We start from the raw sequence: 24,777 nt of genomic DNA on the forward strand, positions 1-24,777 counted from the left end.
GCACACTTCCGTATTTCAGGTGTCTGTCTTTTGTCAGTATATTTGCACACATTTAGTTTTGCAGGACACACTGATTCTGGAGAGGCACCAAGCACTTGAGGAGGCGGAACTGTAGTGCAAACTGACCAAGTTATTAAAGCAGTAGAAGCTGCTGCTGAGTCAAATTTCTACAGAGGGGGAGAGCTGAGAGAACCACAAAGGTGAAGACACTGAAAATGCAGTGATATAGCCTACCAGGCTTACATACTTCGCTTACAAACTTTGTCTTTTTTTCATCTCCTTAATTATTTTTGTAAAACACTTAAGTTTCTTGCATGTGGGAAGGAAGAGTGGAGAAAGAAGCACTGTGGGCTTGAAATAGGTCTATCCAAGGCTTTCTCTCTAGACATCTCTACACAACAACACACAAAGCTGCTAACCTGCCCTCTTGGGAAGATGTAGCACTTGGCAAAGCAGGTGATAATGGGCACTTTGCTATAGTCTTTTAGTATAAGTTACAACACTTCTGCCACTTTAGCTCTATTATGGGTCTTCCACTTTGTCCTGGTCTGGCCTGCTCTTATGTTTTTGATTTAGAAAGCAATTTCTAAATCAGCACTATGAAGAAAGAGATACATGCCATCAGTCTCCATGGCCTATTTGAACTTTGTACTAGTCTGAAAAACATCCACTTGCCAATCGAATTCCAAGAAAGTATGGAAGATGCTTTAAGTTTGCTTGCGAATATGCTTCTCAGCTGCTACACAGGAAACAGTCAGCTCATCCACTGAAATTAGTTTCTTGAGACCAGATCTGAAATATTTTATTAAGTCTAACATTAATTATGTGAGATGAGGAAAATATCTGGATTTCCTTGAGACCCCACAGATGGACAAATGAAGGACAAACAAAATTCATGCTGTAAAAGACAAACAAACATGCTTCCGAACACATCACAATTGTTCGCTCTGCCTTGAATTACAAAACAGCATTTTTCACATGGCTGGAGTCTTAGGTCACAACAAATATCAGTGGAGAAGAATTTGGAGAGGAGAGGATGCAATATGCTAGCAGTATGTCTGGTAGGACCTGGCTTTGCAAGTAACTTTTCTCGGAGAAATAATAAGCAAGTGTATCACATTTCTGCAAACACACTGCTAAGGTCGGCAGAGCAGCTGGCAACAAGGCGAGTTCTGTGACCTGCTTCTGAACCCTTCAAACTCATTTCCTGTCAAACATCAGACCCAGGAGGACAAGCAAAAAGCTGTTAAGCTCTTTTCTAGAAGAGTCTTAGATTAGAATTCCAGTAATGGCTCAAATTCCTTTCCAGTTGTCCTGAACTGGCCACTTCCAGCTCTGAAGATTGTTATGCCGTATGGCAGCATGGTCCTCCTCTGGGGAAGGAAGGGAGAGCGGGGGTGGAAGGGAGGAGTGAGGCCATGGAAAATACGATGCAGCTTTGCAGACAGCAAACAGGAGAGTCAGATGTGCTATTCATTTAAGTAAATTGGAGAGACTTCCGGTAGATCAAAACAGCTTGAGAGAACTACCCTTGCCAACACAGGTAAGCCCAAATGTGACAGCCTGCACAGTCTCCTGCCGGCAACGGCGCGTCCCAAGGCCGGGCAGAGCCTGCACCACCCGAAAGGGCACAGGCAGAACCCGGCACACGCAGCCACAGCAGCCACCTCTCACAGCAGGGGAAAAAAGGAAGGAAGACTCATACTGCTTATTCCAGATCCGTTAGAAAGGAGCTGCTCCTCATGCCAGCAGGTGTGGAGATGCTTACAGTGGGCAGATAAGAAGAGCTGTAAATGTTGAGAGATGGGCATTTTTCTAAAGAGAAGCACCCAACAGTTTTCATGTTTATTCATTAGTAATGAACTTGCAACTGCATAAGTTTACACAAAAAAAAAATCCAAAGATTGAGTAATGCCTCTATAGATTTTCCTCAGTTTCTACCCCAAACTGGATCTAGCAGTTCAGAACACTTAAAAATAAATAAATAAATAAAAAGTAAGGAAGAGCCTAGCAGGTAGTAGCCATCAGTTCCTTGAACATGGAGACTTCCTAGCTTTCCTGCAGCAGCTCTGCAAGAGAGTCCTGATACACAAGGAGTCACAATGAGTTAGAGGATCGGACCAAACTTTTCATCCAATTCCCCGCTTGGCTTATTTGAAAAGTTCATGCTGGATCCAGATGCTTCAGTTCTGTATGTACCTAGCTATGGAGAGTAAGGTAGAGTGCATTTTTTTTCCAAGAATAGAAGGAAAAAAAACCCAGAAGTATTTCTCAGTATACTCCTCACTCTCTCCTTTCTTTTTGTTAAAAATTCACACTCTGCCATCATCGACCTTCCTGTTAATTACATACAAAATTACCACTTTTATGGCAACAAAAATATTATTATGATGAAATTCTGATTTTATTCTTTTCAAAGCTAAGAGGCACCAAGGAACTGAAAATAAATTTAATAATCATTAATTTATTGTATCTCAGTAGCTAGTTTTCTGTTTCATCTTTGCTTCCTATTATACTGTTACAAGCAAAATGATGTATATAAATATATATAGCATACCATCTCTATTAAGATGTAAATCTAATAATAAAGAAAAATGTTAAGAAAAACAAAGAGAACTAAACTTGCAGAAAATTAATCAAAACATTTGCTTTCAACATTGAGAATAAATGTGAATAAATCATTACGGACAGATGCTTGCAATTCTGTTTTTGTTTCTCTTTCTTATTCTGCCTATTATTGCCGAGAGACTTTATTCATCTCTGGACATGAGCCAGCTTCTCATCAAAAGCACTTCTCCTACAGGTGTATAAACTGAACAAATTCTACCATCAACAAAAAGTTAATATTTGGCGGTGTTCTTGGATTTGGTTCTCTAGTCAATTCATTAATATGGAGTCTAATTGCCTTTCTTTCCCAACCCAAAAACAGCTAACAAACTTCCCTTTCCCCCCATATCATACAGTTCCTAATCACTGGTTTGTGTCTCAGAGACTTCACTGGCTGCACACAAATCACGGTGGCCACCACATGATCCTTTATGTCAGAGAAGCCTGAGAAGGCTTCAAGGGGATTAGATACATTTTCCAGATTTACTGCTTGAAATCCATGGAAATCTAGAGACAAACACACAAAGTAGTTCATCTTACTGACTCTTTGAACTGGCTGAGCAATGACTGACCTACAGCCAGCACATAAAAACACTGGGCTAAACAAAAAACAAATGAATAAGAAAAATGCCACCCCCAGAGTGAAAGGCTTGGGCTCCTGTAGACAATAACAGTGCAAACCAAAAATCAGCTCCCTCACCACGGGCACAGCCAAACTGTACTTTTTGCTCACTGCAACTTTGGCCTTTTGCTGCAGAAAAGGCTGCAAGACATGTGAGAGGGCATCTCGAATCTTAAGAAATACATGGAAAAACAGGACTGTGCTCCCCCTCATCCCCCTGCCCCCCTCAGCTTCCTTTCCTGAGAGGAAAGGGTCCCTTTCATGGATCAAGATGGCTTTATCATAGAATCATAGAATGCCTCTAGAGATCATCTAGTCCAACTCCCCTGCACACGCAGGGTCACCTAGAGCATGTGGCACAGGACTGCGTCCAAGTGGGTTTGGAAGATCTCCAGAGAAGGAGACTCCACAACCTCTCTGGGCAGTCTGTTCCAGTGCTCTGTCACCATCACTGTTAATAAATTTTTCCTTAAGCTCATGTGGAACTTTGATACTTCAGGTTCCGGCCGTTTCCTCTGGTTCTATCAGTGGCCACCAGTGAAAAGAGGCCAGCACCATCCTCCTCATTGCCTCCCTTGAGGTACTTATAGACACTGATCAGATCCCCTCTCAGCCTTCTCTTCTCCACGCTGAACAGGCCCAGCTCCCTCAGCCTCTCCTCATAGGGCAGATGTTCCAGGCCCCTGATCATCCTTGTAGCCCTGCGCTGGACTCTCTCCAGCAGCTCCACATCCCTCTTGTACTGTGGGGCCCAGACATTAATGCACCGTGGTGAACAGCTATGGTCATTAACAGTGAACTTCTGGATACATATCCCTCACCACCATATTATAGGGCTTGCGACTCATGACCAGTCTTCTAAAACACTTGGATCTGAACTTGAATGCCGTGGTTGCTTCCATTTCAAGCCCCCGATGTGTTCAGCAGGATTCCTGGTCTTTGAGAAACTTTGGATTCAATGAAGCACATGTATAACATTCATTACAATGAGTTTGAACTGAATCAGCTAAAGGCAATTACATTTCCTGTTAAAAAAAGAAAACAATTAAAACCCAAAATTTTTACCTACCAACCTGGGTTTAAACAATTGTACAGAGAAATAAGGAAAGTGGTTTATAACTAAATACTTTGAATATACAAAGCACTGTGCTCCCAAGATACTAATCATAATGCATCAAGAGGCCTAGGACTCAGAACAAAAAACAATTTTTTTTTTCACTTATGTAAATCATTTTGTAGTAACCAAATCAAAAACTGCTTTGACAGTGCCAGGTCTTATTGACCTCAGTTCAGGACAGCTTTAAATATATGTCTGGCATAATTAAGTTCAATTTGAGCTAACGAGCACACATTTGCTGCTGCTTTGAGCAAGAACATTTGCATTTTTATCTATTTTCACAAGTAAGGATCTGCAGAAAGCTACGAATTCCAAATCCATTATCAAAGTATAAATAAAACAGGAGGAACAGAAGAGCACACACGACTCTGCACTGATATGATCAAGGCATTTTATGTCTGATAACCTCTAGGATGTCATCTGAAGTTTGCTCTTGAGGAAAAATACCTCTATAAAACTGAAAATAAACTTTATTACGGCTGCATTTCAGGTTGCAGTAATGAATGTTCTTGAAAGATTACAACCTGAGCCACTCGGGAATCTTTCTGGAAGCAAATTTGTGGATGCTTAATGTATGTTCCCACCCCATAGTTAATGGGTCATTTCAAAATATATTCAAAATGTATTTATTGTGCAAGAGAGTCCAGAATTCTCTTCATGTAGGAAACAAGGCAATAGTAACTCACTGCTATACTGTCAAGACCACGATGAGTCAAGCAGGATCTTTCCCTGTTGATACTGATGGTACTTGCACAGTGCTACATCCCCTCCCATCGCCCCCTCTGCTTTTTGAAACATCTTCTGAGAAAAACATAAAATGCTATATTTTATCGTCAGGCCTAGTGTTTTTTTTTTTTTTTTCTTCCAGCAGAACCATCACTTCCTTAAGGAAACCTTTGGCCATTCAACACCCTGCCCTGCAGAGTGACTATCGTCCCTTCTTCCCGACTATGTGGAAAAACAGAGATCTTAAGAAACAAATTTTCTGCCTCAGGTCTTCTAGATGCAGTGCAGGATTCTTATCTTCCAATTCACAAAAGCACTCATGGATTTTAAAGAGCAAAGGAGTTTCCCAATTGAATATGCTAAGAAGAAACACTCAGGATAAGTAAAATTGGTACAGCATTTGCATAACGAAGAAAAAACCTCGGAGTAACCCATCATTGCGAGACTGAAAGCCTGACCCTGCTGACATGAGATTTGCTGTACAACATGAGAGACTGCAAGTGGTCCGACATCAGTGACAATCCTAACAGGAGAGGCAGTCCGGCAGGAGAGGACATTCACCCATGCTACAAAGTGCCAGGTTTTGAAGGCTCTGGGCTGAGGTCTCCCCACATGGAGGGGCCTTTTACAGGAACCCAGGCCACGCTCTGCACTCCAGGAGTCTGTTGTGCTGCATCACATTCCCTGAATCCAACATTGGGGTGCAGATGTTGTTAGTTACAGTATAAACATCCCATGTGAAAACTGGCTGCTAGGATAAAAGGTGAAGGGTACTCAACTGTCTGTGATCTGTGGCTGTGCTTCTCAGTTCAGATTTTTTCCTCTGTTCCACTGCAGAACATTGATTTCAGTTGCTAGTTCCAGATTTATTTCCTTTTTTTCCATGGGTCAAATGCACAAATACTTTACATCCAGCCCAGGGTTTTGTGATCCTGAGCAAACTCCTTATAGAAGTCTAACCTCACAGTACTTTGCCTTTTTTTTTTTTTTTTTTAAATCATGAAGCCTACTCATGATATCTTTAAATTTGTGTTTTCAGGAAAATGAAGAAAATTCCCAAACAGCTTGTTTATTTCTTCAAATTTAATAGTTGCAACTTTTCATCAATTTATCTTGTTCAAAATTTTCAGCAGCCAAGAAAGCATATGATTTTTTTCTGGGAGTAGAAGGCAAGGTGAAGAGCAGATCTCACAGATGTTAATGACAGGATGCTGGTACGTTATTGTATTGTATCTCTGAACTGTGTTGGAGAGCTCAGTACTTGAGCACAAACTATAAAACCAATTTAGATACTAACTAGTGGGGCTCATACACACTAGGAAGATCCTTTTGGCTTTATATGTCAGCAGAGGGGCATAGCTAGGAGAAAAAGACAAAGAGAAAACTCCACAAACCCTTTATATCTGGTGGTTTCCTGCTGCTGCATCCTTCACAGCAATGATGGCAGCTGACCTACTTCTGGAGAGCTTCGGGTGGTCACTGTATAAGTTTTTATAAGAATGAGCTACTTTGCACACAAAAGATGCCAAAACCTTCCCACTGAACAAAGTCTCACATCCTGCAGAAAGTCATGTTTTTAACTTCAACAAAGCCAGAGCTAAAAGGAAGAGATGTTACTGTTTCTACAGTCTAAATAATGGATGCTCAAAAGAAAAAAAATGTAAATTAAATAAATGCTTCTGGCATGCAGAAAAGCAATGCCAAAGAGAGAAGCATTTTTGTGGTGTCCCAACATAGCAATTTTATCTCTATGACATGTTGCGAGGACAGTCTAGAAGATTTTAGTGAAACTCTAGGATTGATCAATACAGATCCAAGTCTGATACAGAGCATGCAGGAAGCCAGCGATAGGAAAATCTTCAATCCAAAGGGTTTGAGATAGACAGATTGTAGCAGTGTACATCACTAGGCAGAAAATGGCAGGGAGAAAATGGCTTTCCAAAAAGAAAAAAGTCGAAGGGAGAAGACAAGTTCATATTTAGACAACAAAAAAACATGCATCCTTTTCTCCCCCCCACTTGCAAGGAAGATTAATAATTTCATGTATTAAAATAAGATTATTAATATTAAAAAGCATTTGGATTTGCAAAGCGCCTCTGGAGATTGTCTAGCCCATCACCCCTACCACTCCCAGAGCCAACTAAAGAAGGTGGCTCAGGGCTGTATCTAGTTGTGTTTTGAATACTTCCAAAGACGGGGCTCCATGAGCTCTCTCTGCAACCTGTGCCAGGGTTGACCAATCCCACAGTAAAAAGGCTTCTTCTTACACTTAAATTGAATTTCCTGTATTTTAATTTGCATCCACTGTTTTTTCACTGAATGTCACCGAGAAAAGCCTGTCTGTCTCTCTTCTTTCTCCTGACCCCATCGAGTTTTTATATGCACTGGTAAAGTCTCCCTGAGCTTTCTCTTCTCCAAGGACGCAGGATGGCAGATTGGGCCTCTATCTCACATGGCAGAGAATCTCTCTACAACTATCACTAGCCACTTCCTCCTGGTGCAGCTGCCCCAGCTCAGCCTCAGCCAGCTCAGATGCTTCGCTGGAGAGAAATCCCAGCTTCTCATCTGCCACCAGTGCAGTGAACCTGCTCTGCAGCTGCCGACCTGCAGGAAGAGCAGCATCCCATACTGGTGCCAAAAGCCAGGCAGGCTTTGCCAACCTGGGAGTCTCTATTTCCTCACCCAGTAGGCATAAACTTTGGTGGCCCCTCCTTTGCCACATCTGGGGTTTTGAAACCATATCTTCTATTTATATGATACCATGTATCTATATGACACACGGCACCAACTAATATCTATATATAAGTAAAGGTTGAAGGGTTGAGCCACACTTGGCACAATAAACATATTTTCACCTGAATAAGATCTCACTCTTTTCACCATGCACCCAAACTGTGGAACGTCTTGACATAAAAGCTTTGTGTGCATTCTATAGATAACCAGAACACACTGCACATGAAGTAAAAACTGTTTTTTCCTTCTGAAGAAGTACAAACTGGTTGTTACATTAGTGAAAAAATTATATCAAATTGGCTGACTTTGCAAGAACATAATTCCTACATAATATATTCATCTCATTTACCATTTGTAACAAACATCATCTCATCATTTATTTTATGAAATCACAAATGCCCAGAATTAAAGTAATTTATGGTGTCACTTGCAAACCCAACTGAAGCTATCCTTCACCCCATGGCCATTAACATGTACTATTTTTGTCCATTTTCCAAAACACAGCATTTTGGAAATTATGATGGTCAATCTAGAAAGGATAGAAACCTGGTTCCAAAGTACACTGCTACAAGGAAAGCAACTTTACTAACAACAGCAAGTATTGGTTTCCATGTGACCAAAGTTCAATCTCAATTTAACAGCTATGATACTCTTCACAAAGGATGGATCTCTGCTTTGCTGAACTCAGAGCAAACTTTGCCAGAGAGCTGAGTTGGCCATTATTTCCTCCCCAAAAATAGGACCTCAGGAACAAGGGTAAAAATACCAAAGAAATCACTTGTATAATAAAAATAGTCCTTTTCCTGGTCCCATAGATAACAAGAAAGCTGTTCAGCTGCATGTTTTCATGGATTTTGCTACCTATGACAGCACAGAAACAGACTTGTTAAAGAATGTGCCAAGAAAAGAGAGAACTCTGAACATTTTTTTTGTTGTCCATATTCTTCAGGAAGTTAAGTCAAACTAAGCATTTTAATATCCAAAACATGCTGTTTATATTCTTGTAATCACTGAAAAATACTTGACTTGGCTATAATATTGCCTAAGAGGAGAAGGATTGATGCCTTTCAAGAGTCAATTGCATCCAGAAGTATTTCTGCAATGCAAAAAAAGCCCCTTTTTGTTTATAGCTGGTAGACATATCTAAAGCAATTGCTACAACTATTAAAATACTTAACAGTAGCTGAGGGATCTTTAAAAAGTGGTTTCAAGATGATGTATCCATTCTAGTACATGGAGAAAGAGGGCTAAACCCAGGCTATGTCCTACTCTAAAACAGCTCTACCATTTACCTGCAAACTATATAGAATTTCTCCAACAGAATTTGTCATATACTAAATCATATTATGGTTTCTAGAATAAGCTGTCTGGATGGACCACAAATGGAAATAAACAATCAGAAAACCAACAAAACCAATCCAATCCAAAATTCTACTTCAGCTCGCATGTCATTCTAGAACTTTCTCACGAGTCACTGAAATAGGCAGTGCATCAGCTGCAGAGCATGCAAGTGTGCTACTTCCAGGGCCACATTAGACAGGAATATCTGAGCCCTTCTGAGCAGAGGAGACTCCTAGTTGTTCATAGCAGAAACAGAATTTATTTAAAAAATAAACTCTTCCAAGAAGATTGAAGAATGAAAATCTTTGACATAAAACATAAGAAACATGGAAATTGCAGGGGAGAAAAAAAACCTACTGGTGCTTTGTAAGGCACTTTAATGTAAAGCAAGTCAGGGATCTTTAGCTGCAAGGTGGAAATGATTGCATCTGTGAACAGTCAGTCTGACTTTAGTGTCTCATGCAGCAGTTACTTACACCTGCTTTTAGGGCCAATTACAACATCAAAATAGTCTCCATCACATTAATACAACACCCAAACTTCTTTAATTCTACACATTTTTCAAATCTGCATATACACTATTTTATTTTTCCATGCAAGAACTCCAATAACCTAATTAGACTCAAAGGTATTTCTGGTCCACACCAAATCCTTTGAGAACTGAGACTGAATACAGAAAAGCAGCTCTGTTGTAATGTGGGAATTAGAAGCTGAAGGCGGTTATTTTTGCTTACTTTCTCCAATTTGTATAATTTTTATTTGCTTGTTCTGAAGCACTTCTTTTCCATAGAGTCACATTCAGTACCAAAATGTGTAATAATGTAGCAAACAACAGCTGCAGGCACTTTTTGGCTTCCTTTTACTTCTATAGCATGTACTTTTTTTTTTTTTTTTTGGCTAGGACTTTGCAAAGCTCTTGTTCTCGCTTCATAGATGAGGCAAAAAGTCCACAGGCTTCTTTACCCACTTTGCTCAAACTGCACCCTAAGCATTAATTCATGCACCTGGCCTTAAATCAGCCCCCTTGAATAGTAAGTAAACTCCCTTTGTAGGGCTGAATTCACCAAACGCACTGGGCACCGTACACACCGTCTCACAGCATACACCGCTTCTTCAGAGCTCCGCAGAAAGCAAGCTAACGTGACAAACTAAACGACATATTGAAAAACAAAAGAAAAACCAAAAAACAAGGAAACCCTTCATTTCAAAGTCCACTGAAACAAAAGATATTTCAGATTATTTTCCTAATACAACTTGCAGATGGACCAGCCAGACCACAACATGCCCCCGGTGAAGCAGCACTGCATTCCCAAAATATCACACGAGAAGGCTGCCATAGACTACGCTACTTCAAGATTTTCAGGCAACAATAATTCTGCACGTTACACCACTGTATCAAAACTTTCAGTCCTGCCCTCCCGATGTCCCTCGGCTTGCCGGGGTCCCTCAGCACTCACCGTGCTGAGGGTGCCCGCCGCTCCCCAGCAAGGCCGGGCAACATGGCGGCCGTTACCCCCTTGTTCCCCCACAGAGGGAGCTCCTGCACTCTGGACTGCCGGTGACACAGAGGCTCCTGCTCGCCCGCCTGCCCGCTCAGCAGCTCCTAACATAGGCTACTCACCCTGCGCCTGTCCAGTTGCCAGGCCAAGAATGCCTGTTCCTCAAGAATCACAGGCCCCAAGCTTCCCAAATCACCGTTTGTCCTCACACGCCGTGAGGAAAGCCTCACGCCTCCCCCCGCTCCCGAAAAGGGAGCTTTCCTGGCACCTGGCATTGCCCGCCAGCCTCACCCCTTCCATGCGTGTGTGCTGAAGACTGCTCTCACCAGAGGCCATCTCCTTTCGGCCAGCGAGGCAGGGACAAAGCCCGATGCCCAGACAGGGCAGGCAGCTCCAGCGCAGCTGCTGCGTCTTCGGGCCTGTGGCCCCTAACGAGGCCCAGCTGCGCCCAGGCCCCTTCTCTGCAGAGGGGGCCCTGGGGCAAGCAGCTCTTCTCATGAGCAGCACATCCTGGGATGCGTGAGATAGGTTTCTCTTTTACTGTACTTGCTCAGTGACATAATTCCCTAAACTAGTGGCATAATTGCACAAGGTAAAGGCTTTCCCTGCCTTCCATGGAGGTTTGCAGCTGCCCCTGCCCGGCTGCCAGGCACAGCTAGCAGCCAGGGCCTGCCCTCACCCCCCGGCGCCGCTTGCAGCCGCACACGCTTTCGGGCTGCCTTGTCCCAGCTCTTCCTCACTATCGCTGTGTGCTGCATGCGGACATCCCAGGGCAACTCCTGTTGTGCACAAAGTGCCATTTCATCCACCCAGAACATTTTTCTGGCAACTGCGTTAATGATCTGATGTCCCCACAGCAATACTCTTTTTCAGAGTAACAAAATATTAATTCAAACAACACCTAGTGAATTGGTAGAATTAAAGTCAATAGCACACGTTTTTCCACCTCTGAGCATGTCCTTCACAGGAAAGAGTTGCCAGGCTCCTGCAACATAATTCAAGAAAACAAACCAATCTGAGATAAAAATATAAATTTCTGTCTATCTTTGGGCTAAGGCATTTTAGTGTAAGATCGAGCCTTCTGCTAGCTTGTGGAGAATCAAGCAATAAAGCTGTCTTTTTCTAGTTCTGTATTAAAAAAAAAAAAATCTCCCAATTCCTGCCTGGCCGCTCCCCTGCTCTTTATACAGTTAAGCAAACTCTAGATCCTCTTCTCTGTCTCCTCCTCATCGAATGCTCCTGCATGCAACAAGCCAAGGCCTACCAGAGTTTCAGGCTCTACCTCATGCTATTGGGTTGAATTTGCACATGTTGCCACTCAGACATCAGCATTTTGTACTGTAGATAGAAGTTCTGGCTAGTGCTTTTAATTAAAAATAAAATCTACTATGTCCTACATTACTATTTATCCTCTGAATCTCACAGTGAGCATTTCAGGTGTTGGCCAGTAGGGAAGGTTTGTTTCCAAAATTTGTTCACATTGTCCTCTGAAAGTACCATCAAGGACTACCGGTACCTATCTCTCTCTTCTCCCCTTCTCTCCACAGCATTTATATTGCCATTTTTTTTTCAGTGCTATATGGCTAATACTTCTCAAGTTCTCTAGTGCATTAACACCGTGCTTAAGTCTTTGAAAGGAACATCTTTGTTTAATGCAAGAAAAACTCAGGTATGTTTTGACCAGTACTAGCCCACTACCAAAATGCATTAAGTAGTTATATTACATACCAAATTCCTTCAAGAGAAATAAAGGCAAAAGTTTTAGGCAGTATTATTTTCCTCCAGTATTTATTAGCATTCAAGAGGATATTTCAGCCCACTTCTACAGGCTTACCATTTCTAGGTTTTTCTTCTTCCCTATGTACACAGAACAGGTCTCTGGGTTGAAAAACACTGCATCAGAGGAAATTTCATTTTAGGTGCATGCTGTGCACATTCAAAACAATTATTAGAAATTCATTCATTGCTATAAGAATAAACAACAATAATTATAAAATATATCAAAATATTATTGATTGCCAAATAGTAATAATAAGCCCACTAAAATTACCCAAGGGTAGAGAACTGTGTTAGCAATTTTTGTCAGCCCAGGCTCACCTGAACTTCTAAATACAATGTCTCTGACAATAAGTTACCTATAGCTAAATATGGGAACTATGCGCATTACATACTTAACTGTAATTCTTCCCATCTGCAGCACAAACTCCTGCATCCCATTCTCTTTGATCATCTGTCCAACAAAAATAAAACAGCAATAGGCTGTCTACACGTGCTGTTTCAATTTCTGCTTTACACTGCTATCAACTTGTTGCTGTGCTAGGTGCTAATTACCAGCTAGGGCTTCTTTTGCTCCTGCATCTGCATTTTGGTCTCCATAACCTTCATAATCTCTGTTCATCCTTGCTTTCTGAGAAGAAAACACATGCAAAGATTACTCTAAAAATCCTAATTTCTAATATAGAATAATTAGAGCAGTAATACAGTTATTTGTAAATTCAGTATCACTGTAAGTTTGATGTTTATGAAACTCAGACTCAGACATAGTAAAAGTTAATACAATTCAGAGCGCTGGAACTCCAAGACAAACTGAAGGATCCTTGTCTTATTTGGTGGCACATACTCTTTAGATAAAGTTGTCAAATTGACTTGTGATGACATAATCAAATAAGGAACGCTCTCCTTATCTCAAGTATTACGAATTTGATTTAAAAATAATGAGAATATGCATAACTAATCCCTTAGAAATAGTATACAATTCATTTTTTTCTGATAGAAGTGGAAAAGTTGCATAAACCCATATTTTCAGGAAATACTTAAATATCATTAAGCAATGTGCATCCGATGATCGAGAACAGAGAAATATTTTTAAGCAGATACATTTTTTATAACAGCAAATAAAATTCTATTGTAGCCCAGGCAGTTGCTAGCGTATACTTAACCTTAGGCAGTATTGATAGCAAAAACAGAAAAACTGGTCACATGACAAAAAACTGAGGGCACTATCCCTTGAATCAAAAACATTATTATAGGAAATAGCTACATGGGCTTTCTGTTCTCATGCCAAGAAAAACTTATCACATATACCAGCTATAATCAGCTCAGTAGTTACTAACAACTGAAATAATAACCAATAAAAGTGAGTTTATCTTAAAAATATTTTTTCTACAGAGATTAATGTCCCTAAAGACACTAGGGACAAAGTTTCAAAAGAATACTCTGCATGAAGAGGAGGGTAGAATGCTCAGGTGTTTTAGGGTTAAAAACAGATGTTTGACTGTTGTAGCAACAGCATGTTACTTTTTTAGGTTGTTACATGACCTTTAGCCCATCCTGACACTGTTAATGTACATAACACACAAAGTGGTCAATGACATGATTTTACATACCATAACTAACTGCTCTATTTGTTCCTGGCTCTGGTTCATTATCACTTGATGGGATATTTTCCAGGTTTTCAGGCATTGCTACATACTCATACCAGAAAAGGAGACTGACTACAAGTTGTCCTTTGAGTCAGGAGCCTGAAGTGGAAGAAGTCAAGTTAATTCTGACTTTAGTATTAACTCTTTTTGGTCAAAAAAAAAAAAAATCTAAAAATGAAGAAATCCAGTTGCTTCCAGGAAAGGAAAGCAAGCAGCAACTTCTGAATTTCATTTAAAGTCAAATTACCAAAGGGCAGATACAGCTAATTCAGGAAGCATTATGAACAAACTGCATATTTTAAATATAACCACCTTCCTTGAAAATTTAAAAAGAATACTGTAAGGAATGAGAGAGTAAAGGCGTCTCAGAGGAGCAGGTTGTCCAATCTCATCAAAATTCAATAGTTAATGGGTACCCAACTGTCTCATGTTTTTCTTCATAATTCTAATCTCAAATCATTTATTTGTATGTTAACAATGGAAAGACCTCGATGCTTTATGTAAGTAATGTAGAAGTATTTGATTTTAAAATTCAGCATAGCATTTGTTTCCGATATATTTAGTAACAATTACCTAATCACAGCAGAAATAAAACCCAAATTTTTAACTTCTGCTTCACGAGGCAGCATAAAACTAAGGCAACACACTACAGAATCTGAAACTGCAAGTATTTAAACATCAGAGTGATTTTATGTATAGTATAAACTATTACACTGAGCTTATGCATGTACTTATCCCCACATTTATGTAGTTATTTTTTTGAACTTACTGGAGGTCTTGATGTGAGCATCATTTGAACTCACTGGCATTTCTTATGATGTTGGCCCACAGCCAGTGTAAAATAGCAAAGCCCTCAGTGCTGTCAGTGGGATATTCATTTTTTGAGCTACTGGAGATTTTCTCCTTATCAGGAAAGCATTTACACCAAACATGCATTCTTTCTGGGTGCTAAAATTCAGAACAGTTTGACTTATCCATCATGAAATGGCGATATGGTACCTTAATCTGGGGCAATTATTGAAATCTTTTAACACAAATGAACAACGAAATTTTGGAGTTTGAAATACAAGAATCTTTACCAAGGTTGTCAACAGTAGAAATTTGTTACACAACAAAAATTGACAAAATACTAATATAAAATCTGGAATATTCATCCATAAATGTGTCTTTAAAATAAAGGAAGAATATCCCTCAGATATTAGGTGGCTATGAAAAAGTATCATTCAATTCCAGAAACAACTGCTACTTCCATGTCTAGACAATACTGTGTTCCTCTTATCCTAACTATTTAGCAGTAGTGCAGTGCAGCTACTCAGACAAAACAAGAATATTACAGGATGAAATGGCAAAAGGATAGTGCTTGGACAAGATCACAGCTTATTTGTATGCCTGCAATTCACAAAGTACCAGATCGCACAATATGTGTGGGACGTGATAAAAATTTTTGAACATCTGGCCCTGTGTCTGTTAGCTGTTAACGTATTATTACATAAGCAGTGACCCACACATGTGGTATGCTACATATTTTACTATTTAGTACACTAATTCTGAAATTCCATAAAAATAAGGACTTCTCCAGAAAACATGCGTATGTTAACAAGGAGAAGGTGGTTAACATGCTGGTTAACTAAAAACCATGCTCCTCAAAACTTAAACTCAGCTCACCTCATCATCTATTATGTAGGCATTGTGTCCATCATTGACTAAAGTAAGTAATCTTCTTCCCTTATGTAAGTTTCTGATAATAGTGTCTCTTTTCTACAGTGGGAATGTAGTGATACACAGGACAAGAATGATGATGTGACAAGACAGAGTCTTCACCTACTCCTGGATAGATTTATCTGGAAAATTTTCATAGAACATATAGAGGGACCCTTTGCATATAGATTTTTTCCCAAACAAATTCTCTACTCCTATTTTTCTACTGCTGCCACAAATCAAATAAGCTCATAATCTCTGCAGTTTACACTATTCTCTGTATTTTACTTAGGTCTGCAATTTGTGTATTTTCTATAGAAAAGATCAGAAAGGACAATGCAAACTCACGTGTCTTCACAACAAAAGCATATACTTACCTCTGTATATCTCTGCAGAGCATCTCTGCACATACTCTGTATATCCCTTATATAAACAACACAAATCTTGTACATCTCATTTTCGCCTTTATTTGGATATTTTTGAGTTAAGTTGCTCAAGTGCATTTTCCATCGATACAGATACTAAAAATTGAGATCAACATTTAAGGCAACATTAGCTTCCATGCCAAGCCCAATTTGCAAACCTTATCTAAGCACCACAGCAGTCAAGAATTGTCACAGGTCCCCTACCTCCATCACACATTCCCTTTCCTTTTCAACTCTGCTATCCCACACTGGTTAACAGAAACCCCGTAATTCAAGCTAGATGCACATTCTCAACTGTGACCCTGTCATTTCTTATGAACCAAATCACTTAAGCCTAAGATAATATATGTGAGAGAGATGCATTTCGGGGTGAAAGTATGTGATTGAAATGCTATCTGAAAAATCTGGGTCATTACTCAATCACAGTATTGAGCATAAGATATTTAGTCTTTTAGTAAAGACTATGCACAGACTTGTTAGAATGATAATTTTGCTTTAAATTCTGATTTCTTTTAGTTTTTAGTGCTATTATTGACAGGTGTTTGAGTTAGGAATGCTCAACTGAAACTTCTGGGTAAGAATATATGCAAGTATACAAAAGACCACACTGTTTTTATTACAGCTTCTGTTTTTAATACAGAGTAAATAATGATTTGTCTTGGGCCTGTGGCAAATGCTTCAAGACGTGGGTCTTGCTGTATACCTCTGTTCTTTTTTACAGTAAAAGGAAGGGTTTTATTTTTCCTTAAGAAGTGTATTTATTACAAGATTATTAGCATACATAAATCATACAACATACAAGAGTTAAAATGAACTAGTTACAAAATAAGAAGGGGTGTATGTATTTTTATATAACCTAAGAATGGGATCAGTATTTTACAAAGTACATATAAAAGTACTTCATATACAAAGAAAAATACACATGTGCAAACACCATTGTCACAGGTGAAAAATTCATCAGTTGAAAATTCTAAAAAAATTTTTTTTGAAATTGCAAATGTATTAAAAAGAGCTGCATTTCCTATTGTGTGTAGTGAGAAATTTATGTTCCTTTCTGACAAAATACATTAGTTAAAACAAACAAACACAGAATTTAATAACTGAAAAATTCTGTAAGTATAGTCAGTTTGGTTAGGCTGACATTAAATTACAAGAAGAATGTCTGGAAAAATGAGAAAATACTGAATCATATGTACAAACCCTCTGTAATATTAGTGTGCTATTTCACATATAAACATTTCAAAATAAAAACAAAGTTTAGTTAGTTATCCATGTCATCACTATTTAAGAATGTAAAAGTCCTATTAATTTGAGGCTATTAAAAACTGTTTCTCCAAGATACTAAGTTTAACAAGCATTTTTATCAAATGTAAAAATCTATAAACAGTCTTCTGATTTCTGTGCAAACAAGGTTTAGAAAGTATCAAATCACAACACATGAAACTCAATTATGTACATATTTATTAACTGTAAATGTTGTTAACTAGCTAGTATTGTTCTGCTATAAATAACTTACCTCTGTCCTTCAAAATGTCTGCATTTTAAAGATTTCAGTGCAAGTGCTTGCTTTATTGTTTAGTGCATTACTGTGATCGTTATTTTTTATTTTACAGTGAGCAGAACGGCACATAAATTAACACATACAACTTCCATACTTCAAAAGATTATTCCTCCACTGAATTCCTAGTTTGTTGTCTATTTCTCCTGGACAGTGCCAGCCACTTTTCGTTCATTGTCCCATAATAACAGCAAACAGAATCCAAAAGAAGAGCACTCTGATTTTTAGGTAATCACTAGAATTTGAGATTCCGTGACAACACTGCAGGAATACTCTGAAGAACACAAGGTTAGAAAACAGCCTGCACACTGAAAATACACCTTTTCTGAAAATTTCATATCAGGAGACTACACTTTTTGATCTTATAAAATGCCAACTGCCTAAACACAAGCCACCTGATAAATATGGCCATTTGGCTCAAAAAGTTTTTATATTTATTTATTTATTTAAGGAGTTATAGATATGTTCCTTCTTACTAATCACTGGTTTGGAAATCTGAACTTTCTGTTTAAAAATGTAAATGATGTGAGAATAGATTTCCTACTGCAGGAAAATTTCTAGGATTTACTTTGGATAATTTTTCTAACAGGGTAACTCTGATATGAGAAATAGAAGGTTAGGTGATAGTGCAGTACAGCAGGCATTTTATAGCTGGGAATTGTATTGAAGAAAGTGGAATTTTGGGATAAATGGATTATTCTTTTTTGAAGTCCTCCCTGCAGAAAAAAATAGAAGTTATAGTGGTTATCATTTTTAAATGGAAAAGGAACTTCAGAATATTATGAAAGCTTATGGCTGAAATGTAAGAAAGGCTGGTTGTCCATCAGTAACATCTCAAAATGGGTCTTCTTACAATAAGAGGCTCTTTAAATATGTCTTGATTATGGAATGTTATTCCTTTCTAAGCATCTGAAATGCAACTCTGGATCCTATCCATCCACTGTTGGGCACTCTGTGCATCTTGGGCACAAAAATTATACACACGTTTACTTGTCTTCAACTGTAAAGGGAAAAGAAATAAAGTGAAGATGGAAAAGTCAATATGCAAAACACAAAGAAACTAGCAATCTCTATTTTAAACTTTAATACCCAATGTACAAATTGTGTCTGAATGAACCATTTTTTAAAAAAAAATTCTGCTGTGTGTTGAGAGTGAGGGCTAGATGTTAGTTGTGTAACAGCTCTGAGTTGGCCTGACAGCTCTTTCCAGCTGTCACTTTCCAGAAGGAATTAAAGTAACATGTTAAAAAGCTTCAGATAAAGAATATGCATACTTACATCAAAAAATGCCTTTTCACTCGCATGTTTTGGGGCTCCTATTGATGGAGAGGCAGGAATCACTGTTTCCACTTCTGCAAGATCTATGTGTCCCTTGCAGCTTGTATCTTCCCTCGAGTCATAGTATCTCAGCTAGACCCACAAGAAAAAAAACAAACCCAAGTAGATTTGCAAGGAAACCCAAGAAGATTTGGTTATACCATATTTGAAAGGTTCTTTTTTCTTCTAGAAAATCAAATTCTTCTCTTGTGTATCAAGAAGACTTATTGCAATATTAGCTGACACACTAGTCTAGAAATGCTCGGTGTGTACTCTGTATTTTTTAATACATACACATATGGTCTGTAACAATGTAATACACACGTTGCTCTAGAAATAAAAATTAGTATTATCTGTAAAATCAATCTAAACAAACTCCGGAAAAAGAATACAACTAACTAGTTGCACAAAAACCCATTCTCTTTAAAAGTTTTTACCTGGTGTTTAGTCACATCCAGCACAAACCAGCGAGGTTTCCAACCTTTTAGCAAAGCTCCTCTTTTGTACAACGTACCTTCAAACGATCTGGAAGGGAGAGGAAACATGAATGGCACTTGATTCTATACTCTGAATACTAGCGATATATGGAGTCCCAAATGACTATACTGTTTAAGCACTTCTTTTACTGCAGGATAACAAATCAGTTTTAAACAACAGATTAAATGAGTTATTCGTAGTTACAGTTTCCTGACAAACACTAGCTGTTTCAGTGCTTTGGATGAGCAGAACATTCTGCCCCTACACTTTACTCATGCTTCTAAGGGGGAAGATTTAAAGGTATTATTAGGAACAGAAGGGATTGCCCCAGCAAGATAGCTAAATGTAATTAAAACTGTGGAGAAGCAGAAAAGCAGGATCAGAGTATCTTGTAAAAACAAAATTTTTGTTTTATTTTTCTTTCTAAAGCAGAACCTTGTACTATTACAATACAAGGCAAAACAGTAATGTAATGCCTAATAAAATAAGGTTCGTAAATATTCTGTGATCATTCAGTTTACCTATTTTCATCATTCTTTGACATGAAATGATTGTATAGTGTAGTTGCTCTTCTGTCTACTCCATTGGAGGGAGTTATATTCGCACTCTGTTCCTCACCCAGCCCACAGTCAGGTATTTCCAATAAAGATCTCTTTTGATAGGAATGTAGATTAGCTGACATCATCCCTGAGGAGCCAGAAGGATGTCTCCTGAGCTGGAGAAAAGATAAAAAACAAACAAGGTTAAACCAGATCTAACAAAGTTTGTAACTGAGAAATGTGATTGCCCGCTGAATGAATATATCAGAGAAAGTATTACAGGAGAATCCCAAGCCAGACAGTTCTTTCTGATGCACATAATTCACAACTCTCTTTGATAATCCATGAGGTAACTTGCACACAAGAAGTGCACAGCAAAGAACTGTAGCTAGTCTTACTTCAATTTTAGTATTATAATTTTTTTTTACCCAACTTTCTAGTCCAAATTAACAAGAACCTAGTATATGTTCACTGTGCTCATTCATATTACACTGTGCAAGAGGAATCTGAAGATAACAGAGATTGATGTACAATATTAACTGAAGTGCACTCTTCAAGGAAACATTTTATTGATTTTGGCTACATTATTTTTGCAGTTAAACTGTAGCTTAACTGCATTATTTCAGACATCAGCTTTAATACATCTGTTGGTCATGCACTTTGACAAGATGTTTTCCAATTTTAATTTTACGAGTCCTCAGAAGATAAACACTAGCACCATGGCAAGGTACTTAAATACCTGGCAAAGATTTGCAAAACTTTTAATTATAAGATTCCTAGTGAGGATGAAAGTGACCACAAAAGGTCAAAGTGAGTATGTAGATATTTTTGTAACTGGAAAAGTTTGCCCTCCTTTTAAACATTAACAGAGAGTTCTGACACCGTGAGACTGGGGTCCATGATAGAAAAAAATAAAATAGCTTTTACTGCCTCAAAAAGTAAATATTTTAGATAGCTAGAAGGGGAAAGGATCAGATTTTTACTTTGTCTTTTAACTTTTGTAGACTAGTGAAAATACATTAACAAACTGAAATTATTGAAGGGACCAGTAGCAAAACTGAGAGAATATAAGCCTTCAGTGAAATATTTGATTTGTGCACCGATATAAACACTCTCCAAATATTCTCAATGAATAGAAAGAAATAGCAAGATTTATATTCTACCATTCTACCACTGCTGGAAGGGGTCAATACTCTGTATGAGTTTGACCTATTTCTCAATAATGTATTCAGACTTAAGGATGGGACTCTGACTGGATCATACATTTAGAGATGGTGCTATCTTACATTGGTGCACTAAAAACAACTGGCTTATAACAGGATGCACTGAATACTGCCAGAAAGAGTGACATTCTGAATTCTGTTAAGCTGCTGAACAGTATATCTCCAAAACACAGGCAGTGATTTTAACAATAACTACTTGTTGAGAGAGGAGTATTCACTAGGAGGTAAAACGCTTAGCCATGTAGATCTACAATAGGTTATAATGACTTAGGTTACTTTTTATTATTTGCTAAATGTAAGTGTAGCAGTGCAGAGAATACTAAAGGACAGCTCAACTCTCTTGATTAACAGGCAAATGAGATACATACCAACATGCTCATTAAGTGTCTTAATATGTCTCTTTTGATCTTGGTGTAAATTGGTTAATATCTCTTTCATTATCAGACGGACACAAAGAGCTTTTTTACATATTTGAAGTCATATAATTGTATATTACTAAAATGCTTGCTTTGTCTGATGCTTTATCTTCTCAGAATTTAACAGAGAAATGGCATAAATATATATATATATATTTACATGCAGAAATGCTGGGCCAGTATCTTAGGTTAGAACAATATATTCAATTTTTAGAAAGCAAAGTTTTATGCCAGCAAATACGGTGATTTTGTCAGTGTCCCAGGTAGCCTTTACAGCATGAATTAGCTTACTTCAGTAGATGAGCACTTTTGCTACTTACATTGTCTTGTCTGGTATCATCCTTTAGATTCATTTTGACCCTTTCCCACAAAAGCTGCCATCTTTCTGGGCTCTGATTTAATTTATTTTCCAACCTTTCAATTTCCTGAAACAAATAAGGGTGTTCCTGAGAATAACATTTTTCACCGGTCACTTCTTGAACATACAACACTCAGCACCGATTACCATAACAGACACATGATAACAATAAGGCTAGTATATATTATATAAAAATATTTACAAAGAGCAAATTCTGTGCTGTGACATCAACATTCAGCACTGCCAATATTAACATTTATTCTGTTTTACAAAATGTGATACGAAGCTTTCATAAAAGAAGGAAATGAAACAGAAAGATTTATTCAATTTGCATGCCAAACTATAACAGCATGTTCTTGCTGTGGAGCTTGGGAATACGACCTATGTTGATAACCTCCAGTGGGGGTTATTTCCCGTTGATAAGACAATGTTGCAGACTTAAGTAAAGCTATTTCACTGGTTTATGTTTACTTGTGAACCATCTTAAATATAACCCTCTTCAATCCACTGGATTAGCCAGCATGCCTCTCTACTTTGATGTTCCGTACTCCTCGCCACTCTTCCTTTCTGTATTTTTTATTGTCAACATCTACTGTCACAAAAATCTTTTGGATTTTTTCATGGAATCATATTAAAAACATGAATTTTACAAATCCAACTAAGAATTCATGACAGAATAAAAAAAATCACCGTAAGACAGAGAACTCCAGTTCTCAAGGTAGAGACAGTAAGTCTCTAACAAGAGTTTATTTCCACTATACCAAACAATTAGCTTAGATTTTATCATATTCTCCAACTGATAGTGGTGAATGACAACTTCCTTAGGAAATCATTAATGATTGAATGTATTACAGAAATGACTGCATATTTTTAAGATAAGAAAACATTTTTGACCAGGAAATCAACAAAACCAGAAACGATGTTGCTGTAAATAAAATCTCTTTGGTTAGGTAAAATTCAGGAAGTAGTTCCTGAACTGAATTTTGAACTCTGAATTCAAAGTAGAATAGCCAGTATTAGATAGTAACATGAACAAAATACTTCTCTAAACTCTTCCTTGCTGAAAGTAAATTAGAAAATTCAAAGGTAAAGCTAAAAATAAGACATCTAGCTCAACACCAGGAATCAAAATAGAGTTTAAATTACTGAAGTTATATACATGCATTGTACACATATTCATTAAGCATATTGTGGCCTCTTTTCCTGCTAAGAAATAAATTCAGACTAGTTTTGTTTGAATTTCTTGACTTGTAGATAACAAAATCAAGGGATGGCAAATCCAGGCCAGACTCAAGGCTTCTCTTGATTGCTTGCCTCTTTCCAAGTGCCAAATGTAAAACATTTCCTGATGGGATTCACAGGACTGAATGCACTTACCACAGAGAGCTTTTGCAAAAGGCTTTCCAGATTTCTGCAAAAGGGTGCAAACTCTTTAGCCCTAAAAAAATAGTTAGGTTTTAATCTGTTCATTTTCCTTCTGACCTAGTTTTGACTTCTGAATCTTTCTTTGCAGAATCTGGAAGTAACTGAAACTTGTTACTTAGCAACTAGGTCACATTCCTTTACTTTTTGGCTCCACAATGACTAGTGCTTCCAGAACTTAAAATAAAAAACTTGCAACCATGTATAAGTTGAAAATTTAGGAATGAATTCTTCCTTAATAAACTGTGCATAGAAAACTTATGTGGTTATAAATCACTGTGATTTACTGTCACTTCTTCAGTTTTAAACTTTACTGAAAACTTTAGAGGTTTTTTTTCCTCCATGTGTGGAACGAGCTATAAATATCAGCATTTCCTTGAAAGAAAAACATCTAGGTATTTATATTTATCTTTCTAGTTCATCTCCTGTTCTCTGGACTTATGGGAGCAAGAATGAACAAGTAGAAAAATAAAGTTATGACAAACAGCAATTGCATGCACACCCATTTCCTGAAAATAATAATTACATACAATTAGTACTACTGCATCTTTCAAAAGAAATACCTATTAGATAATCTACTTTGTCATATTTGACTAATACAGACAAGAATTAATCCTGTCACTATTTGGAATAAATCTCTGGATTGAGAATTCATTTTGAATTACTCTGGATGGCTGGCACCCAGGCTGGCAGCCTAGAATTTGCCAACCTGTCTTTGATAATCATCATCTCTACTCAATGGTGATGCAACTATTTACCTGAAAAAATCTGCCACCTAGGTTCATCTTGCACAATTCCTTAAAGCTATCTTAAAAAGAATTTGAGCCACTCCAAGTGAAATTCAGGGACTTCCTCTCTTTTTAGGAACATATTAGCCTACTGCTAGGAAACACTGAAAACACTGGTCTACCCTCAAAATTTAACTTGTATTTTCACTGAAATAAAGGTTGATTTTTGCATTTAAAACAACTTTGGTCAGGCATATATCATTCAGGCAAGTAAGCTCATTCCATTTTTATGTCAAAGTGAAATATTAAGAGCTAGTCTTTTTGGAAACATGTAACTCAAAACTTTTGGACAGAAACTCCTATATTTTAGAAACTCTGTATTTTAGACGCATCAAAAGCAAGGAAGGTATTTTCTTACACAAAACAAACAAACAAACAAACTAGCAAGAAACTCGAAGTTTCAATCAAATTAGTTGTATCTGAGTTACATGACGAAATATACTCTCTTCTATTGAGAAATTTTCTTTTAAAATTATTTTTAAACCAATC

At 37.9% G+C, this 24,777-nt stretch overlaps 1 protein-coding gene and 1 long non-coding RNA gene across 2 annotated transcripts in view; both read right to left on the minus strand.

Moving 5' to 3' along the window:
- Nucleotides 1-16,209: 16,209 nt before the first annotated feature.
- LOC148594512 (uncharacterized) lies at nucleotides 16,210-18,128 on the minus strand. Its single transcript, XR_015913441.1, has 2 exons — nucleotides 17,703-18,128; nucleotides 16,210-16,286 (listed from the first exon to the last, which is right to left on the minus strand). It is a non-coding gene; the product is annotated as an uncharacterized LOC148594512 (long non-coding RNA).
- A 259-nt stretch (nucleotides 18,129-18,387) lies between these two features.
- SBF2 (SET binding factor 2) overlaps nucleotides 18,388-24,777 on the minus strand; it is a 203,834-nt gene continuing 197,444 nt past the window's right edge. The window contains exons 38-42 of the mRNA XM_088525845.1: nucleotides 22,041-22,145; nucleotides 20,064-20,257; nucleotides 19,503-19,590; nucleotides 19,027-19,158; nucleotides 18,388-18,748 (exon numbers count right to left, since the gene is read on the minus strand). Of these exons, the coding sequence (XP_088381971.1) occupies nucleotides 18,650-18,748; nucleotides 19,027-19,158; nucleotides 19,503-19,590; nucleotides 20,064-20,257; nucleotides 22,041-22,145 (618 nt within the window). The 3' untranslated portion in view covers nucleotides 18,388-18,649. The remainder of the gene's footprint in view (nucleotides 18,749-19,026; nucleotides 19,159-19,502; nucleotides 19,591-20,063; nucleotides 20,258-22,040; nucleotides 22,146-24,777) is intronic.

Source organism: Tinamus guttatus, unplaced genomic scaffold (assembly GCF_059628265.1).
Source record: "Tinamus guttatus ecotype Peru unplaced genomic scaffold, ASM5962826v1 Tinamus_guttatus_pri_ptg000240l, whole genome shotgun sequence".
NCBI classification, from domain to species: Eukaryota; Metazoa; Chordata; class Aves; order Tinamiformes; family Tinamidae; genus Tinamus; species Tinamus guttatus.